Source organism: Sprattus sprattus (assembly GCF_963457725.1).
Source record: "Sprattus sprattus genome assembly, chromosome: 4".
In the NCBI taxonomy this organism is placed as follows: Eukaryota; Metazoa; Chordata; class Actinopteri; order Clupeiformes; family Clupeidae; genus Sprattus; species Sprattus sprattus.
In genome coordinates this window covers 17,877,575-17,884,220 of record NC_137923.1, presented here as the reverse complement: position 1 = coordinate 17,884,220, position 6,646 = coordinate 17,877,575, and the positions used below count along the sequence as shown (strand labels likewise).

The 6,646-nt window shown below is 43.8% G+C and overlaps 1 protein-coding gene across 1 annotated transcript; it reads right to left on the bottom strand.

The window, feature by feature from the left end:
- Positions 1 to 230: 230 nt before the first annotated feature.
- Positions 231 to 980, bottom strand: LOC308364457 (RING finger protein 228-like; the record flags this gene model as incomplete). Its single annotated transcript, XM_080837591.1, has 1 exon — positions 231 to 980. One exon carries the CDS (start codon positions 978 to 980, stop codon positions 231 to 233), a length of 750 nt encoding a protein of 249 aa, XP_080693717.1.
- Positions 981 to 6,646: the final 5,666 nt, after the last annotated feature.

Here is a 6,646-nt window from a genome sequence, read left to right as displayed (position 1 = left end):
CCTATAGGCTACGTAAGACCAGCTTGATATGTAGGTCAGCACAAATCACAGGATTACAAGTCACAAAGTGATTGTCTGAAGAGTCAATGGCCAATAGTCTTACGTGGCACATCTGTTCATTTATTCTTTCTGTCCATAAATTGTATATTAATTTCACAATACTCTGTTTGAGAAGTGTTGCTGATAGATGTGTTTACATATAGACGTAAATTGGGTCAACATGAGTTATATCAAGCATTTCGTCTGTTGCCACCCATGGTTGACCGCACGCTGTCCGGTTCAGGTCGGTATTTCAGCCAGCACATCAACCACGTGACAACCACTGAAAACATTGCCAATATGCTGGCCACTGACAGACAGATGGGGCCCACTGGCGAAGGGGGGTTGTTGTAGTTGTGGACGAATATGAGGCCCATAAACAACAACACCAACATAGAAAGGAAGGCAAAGATAGCACAAACACAACCCGTGGTGAGGGCGACTCGCTTACAAGTCTGACAGGACTCATAACCAGCAGCCTCGTAAGCAGCGGCGGCGGCCACTGAGACCGACGCACTGTCCTCCGCCGGCGCTCCTGTTGCTGCTCGCCTCGATTCCTCACGTCGAAGTGCAATGAGCGCTGGGTGTAGTGGCGGGGGATAGGGCGGCAAGCTATCCTGTGGAAGGGGATCTAACTCAATGTAAAAGGGGAAGGCATCTGTCACTTTAGTATTGTTCGGAAGGTTTTGTATCCTGTATTCTGGCACAGGCGTTCTGTGGCGACAGAGCGGACATCCTATGCGCCAAGGTCGATCCTCGCGGAGGTGCAAAGTGTTCAAACACTCCTCACAAAATGTATGCAAGCATTCCAAAATTTTCGGTGTTCTGCGGTCCAAGTTAAAGTAGTTGTAGCATATTTTGCACTCATACTCCTCATAGGGGAAAGCCGAGTCAAACTGTAACGTGGACGCGTTTCCTGTTGGGCTCGCCGCTTCTGCCATGTCATCCTCCGTTGTTCACATGCTTACTCAAAATAACTTTGTGTGAAACGTTCTCTGCCGTCGCCCTGCTTTTTTTCTGGAACACACATCAGCTCCCTGGACGCCATACTGTCGTAACTGTTATTATTAATTCCGCTTCGCATACGCAGCTTTGTCCTTGGTATCTCAGCCTCGGTATCTCAGCCTTGTTAGATATTTAACGGTTGTGACGGAAAAGCAATGATGTCATACCGATTAACAAGCGGCGACGTCCTAGCCGGCGGATACAACGGGAGAGAGAGATCGCAAACTGACCGGGCAGTCGAGTCTCTGGTCTGTTGGTAGTATCAAAGGCTGTTGTGATGGCAGAGCAAGAAACACTGCTGCATCACGAGACACATTGCTCAGTTGGAGGTACAGTGCGAGTTTAAGGCATAAAGACGTGCCAATCATTAGCTGTAAAGGCTTGGGTGATTATTTAGTCTGCAGGATATCCACCCAGTTGTTTTGCCACACAGATGCATTTTTGCTAAACTCTTAACGATGTTAATTATTCTGACTCACAAACCATATCGCGAATAATGCAACACAATAGGTTATCAAAACATCTGTCTCGTGTCAATTTCCCTATAGTTATTTTTAAATAGTCCTAGCGCGATTAAACTCGCTTATTTGACATTAAGAACTGTCCATTCTCTGAAATTTCAGCACCCAATCTCCTGGACAGCGACCGCAATTCCAATCTTTGGAGTTGACACCTCGACCGGTGGAACACGCCCTCTCTCCGCTGCGCTCATCACTGTAACATTATCCTGATGTTGACCGGACAAGAGCCTGCGTGTCATCGACGTCATACGTGGAAACCTGTTGCCCAGCAATAACCATGTAAACGTAGGGTTATTAAAATGGTGTAGCCAGATAGTGATCAACGCCCAACAAACAAACACAAATTAAACTAATAAGTGAAAATAAATAATAGAATGTGAACTGTGGTAGAAAAAAATAATATTACATGAAATACAGATTTGTATTTCCCATGTATCCCACGGTTGTAACATAACATTCTATGATGAACGTGTAAACCAGACAATTTTGCACAATAAGGTAATATTGTAGTAGCCTTATCTTCAGCATATAGTGAACATGTAAAGTATGACTGCAATATTTGTAGGTACTTTATGCATGCACATTTGTTGTAAGTCCCCATTAAATAAGCAGGGGTGATGGAAGTATAAATGATAACAGATCATGCAGAAGATGACAAGATGATGACCTGTTGATGAATGTCTTATCCGATATTGAATGTTCTTTGTCTTCACACATTCTTGTGAGTAGGATAAATAGACTTATAGACAGAACAGCAGATATCAGCCAGTGATATCTGAAAACTGTGAAACCGGATTTTACAGATCACTCAAAAGCCAGTCAAGTCACATGTGCCATATCTCTTGTCAGCCATCTGATAAAATGGGCTTCTGTCAGTCATGTGATAGGCCTGCATAAATCGCCCATACACCCTTTCAGTTCTTCTCAGTTGGAGAAGGGTGGACGTTAAGGCCCTTAAAAGTGTCAAAGTGTCCAGGGCTATAGCCCAAGGTCAGGATTACGTCACAGCTTTCAACTCCATCAGCCCGGGCCACTTGTGAGAGCTTCTTCAGATAATGGGATGAGGTCTCTGCTTGACCCCTCTAATTTGTTCTGAACCATCCTTCAGTTCATCACAGGCCTCTGTGGAGCATCGTGCCTTGGGCTGCAAGGCAAATAAGTCTTCAGTGAAGGCCTCTGTGATTGGATAAATGACTGCAGACCCATATCTGCCGACCTCACAGTTATGCATAGGTTGTGCGGATGGATGTTACATTCTAGACAGAATTATCGCCCTGAATTTGGAATGTCATGACCCATGTAGACTTATTGTTAGAGGGGTTTACATTGTTTTATTTACTGGTCTCCTACATTACATGTTGTTAATGAAGACTGTTGTACATTAACAATAAACAACTTAACAGTTACAGTGTATTTAAGTTTAATAACCGGCAAAATCTATATATATTTTTGTCTGCTTTATGCATTTTTTTTCCAACATGCAAGGATTCTTAAAAAAAATAAAATAAATAAAAAAACCTTATTTGACAACAAATATAACCTTCACAAAATGGCAAATCCCTAATCCTGTGCATGCTGTGTGAAAAGCTTTAACTCCTCTGAGACTCTCTCTCTCTCTCTCTCTCTCTCTCTCTCTCTCTCTGCTAAGCCTACCACTGGGGTCTTAGGGTGGTAAAACTACACAGGGGATGAATCTGCCAGGCTGGTGCCAGAGAGGGGAATCCGAGGATACCTTTACTCTTAGCAGGGGTCATTAATTAAACATCCCCACAGAGCTTAAAATACACCCTCATCAAGGGCCCAGGCCCCTGGGCAGCAGGAGACTACAGGCTGCCTCGAGCAAGGCCCTCACACTGTGGGCCTGAGAGCTACTGAGATAGCCACTCAAGAGATGAGGCATTTTTATTTGCACCACAATAGGGGAGGAGAGAACTAGCAATGAGATCTAGTTAAAATAGTCCCCCTGTGAGATAAGGGACAGTAGGTTGGCACAGAGCATTTGTATGTGTGTGTGTGTGTGTGTGTGGTGGAGGTGGTGACTGAAAATGTTTGGCTTGACAGGTACATTGATTTTTTTACATGTTAGTGTTATATAATTGTTTTTTCTCAGGGCAGCAAAAGATGGAAAACTGATTACGTTAACAATGTAATTCCCTTGGCTTAATAGCCATTCAGCAGAATGAATGCCAGTGCACATTCTTTCTTATCAAAGACAGCAGTGCATCATAATAATAATAAGTGCATGCATTAACATCTCATTCATTTACAAATCTGAGTGCATAAAAGTAACATCTCCTATAGATGTATAAGTGTATAAAGTGATGTGCCACTCCATCTAAATCTCTGGGCATGTGGGACCTGTCAGAATTTGAGTGCTGAACTTAAGATGTTAAGCACTTTCCTGTCAATATCCTGACTCATATGAGTGTGCACGGAGATCCATATTGATTTGCCTCATGTCTGCTCTGAACCTGAACCTGAGGAGCCACAGGGAGAAATGCATGAGTCTGTGACTCAGTCTGCTCTCCATCAGCGTTCAGTATTCACATTTGTATTGTATTAACCCATTCAGTAGATGCTACATTGAAAGTGCCCTGCAGTAAGGGATACGTCAGCAGTGTGTGTGCTCTCCCTGGAATTGAGCACATGACCTCAGTCTTGTTATCACCGCTCACTAGTAATTGAGCTAAATGGCTGCATGATGTGCTTTCATCTCCCTGTAATACACATCAGCAAGCACCCACTCAAGTGTGTTATTGGTTGTTTTTAAACACACTATCATAACCCCACTTAGCTAATCCGTCTATCTGTTGCTGTTGTTGTTGTTTACTAATGAGTGCTTTGTCTTTGTCTCTTTGTTATTCAGATATTGTAGATACTGGGCCACTGCCTGTTGTCTTTTGTTTGAATGTGAAACTTGTGCTTCCGCAAGGACAAGTTTAGGAAATGCTGACGGGTATTGAATGGGCTGCTTTAGGGGGTACTCAAAACCTCAGGCTGAGCTGGCCCCAAATCTGTGATAGAGTTTCCTCTAAAATATTAATGGAAATCAATGTTGTGGAGGAAAGAAAATAGGAGTGGGAGAGAGAAGGGGAGAATTTAGTTAGTAAAAAGAAAAGGCTGTTACTTCTCTTCTTCCTCTTTATGGCCATTGTCATCAGTCTCTCAAATACATATCTTTATTACTATATTATTATTCTCAAATCTATAAATTATGCATATAGAACAAAAGCCATTCTCAGCTGAATTTAAGACTGATTTACTAACCCAGTATGGCAGGACAGGAGAAGTAGGTTGAGCGAGATTACTAAAAACATCCCCAGTAGTTAAAAGCCATTACAATTCAAAATAAAAAGAAAGAAATACATTTATACAACCATTTGAAGCATGTTTGTATTTTCCATATCAAACAGCTCTCGTGTTTGAGTACATCACCAAAGTCAGCCCACTACTGTGAGCGTAAAATCCAGAAGACCCGAGCAACAAAGGAGATATTTGTTTCCAGTGAGCATGTGTTGTTTTAGGAGGAGACTCAGAGGGTTGAAGCTGAGGGCTGTGTCTTTCAGGCCACTGAACAGGAGGACTCTTCTCTTCTCTCTGGTCATCCAGGCTGGTGAATAGTGCCACTTAAATGCCACCGTGACAAAAGGGAGTGGGAAGAGAGAGGCCGACTGGGCTCCACTAGGGGAGTGATAAGTAACATGGTGTCTGCAACCAGGGTTTTCATTACGGCCAGCGTCTGTAGGGGTTTAAAGTTAAAGATTACCTTTGAAATGTGCCCCCCCCCCCTCTAACCTCCAAACCTCGCACCACACCCCCTCCACCCCTCATCCCTCTGTCCTCTGCCTTCGTCCCTCAGCCCCCCCCCCCCCCCCCTTTCAAAAACCTAAAACCTGCCGCCAGAGCTGGGATGAGCCTGGTGAAGAGCCCCTTTGATGACAGAGAGGGATCCTTTTGTTCCCTAATCCTCATGCCCCCCCCTCCTTTTACACATTTCTAAGCCCAACTGGACGTCAAAGGGTCCGCGTGTTGAAGTTGCAGTCTCAATGGCCGCATTCTTAAGTCAGTCTCAGACTTCAGTGGGCAGGAATTTACTGCTTCTTATTCTTTCTCTCTCTCTTTCTCTCTGTCCGCCTCTTTTGAGGATGAATGGAGGGGACAATCTGAGTAACCATGCATGTGTAGGGGGAACTATGCATGGCCACTTTAATGGGGCGTTGTTTGCTTTCCAAATGTAAGGGAATAATGAAAACAAATACTACACAATAGTCCACTATGCAAACAGTATTAAATATCCTTACTTCATAAGGATACTGACATCTGTATGATTAGATGTTTGTACACTTGTTCTTTCTGTTATACTTACTGTAAAACATACACATATATAAATGCCAACCTACTCAAAATGTATGCTGCGATGTTACGAAGCACAAATTCACATAGGGGTCATGGAAGTTCTATATGACCCTCTGAATAATAACATACAGACATAATTCAATTCTTAAATACTTACCCTAAATTACATTACACTATAATAACATTATTGAAATATCATCAAGCACATTATGACACTAGGAGTCCTGGCAGCAATATATGAGAGTGTGTAATAAGTATTTCAGAATGATGACATAATATGACACATATGGCAACTTACTCTGTCATATGGCCTGATGGCTTCTCTGACAGAGAGAGACACAGACAGCATGGGTGTGAACACATCCATGTGTCACGATTCGTCACGGGGGGAAATTAGAGCCAGCAGATACATGAGGTCCGTAATGTTATGACAGTGTCAGTGACTGAATGCCTTGGACGTAATGGCCGGATTCTTCCGGGAGAGAAAAGTGTGACCCATGCGCCCTGCTCAGTTCCCAAGCGGCCATCATGATGTCAAGAGGGATTAGGGAAGGTGGTGGCGGATGGAGCACCTTCCCACCCGGAGCCAGAGGGAGGAGGGGGAGGGTGGGGAGTGTCCTGCTGGATCAGACATTTCCGCCTGGGCCTTCAGCTGGGTCATGCCGCACAGAAGGGGAGCAGCACCGGGAGAGTCGCCACAGCACAATTATCACATTGGACACACG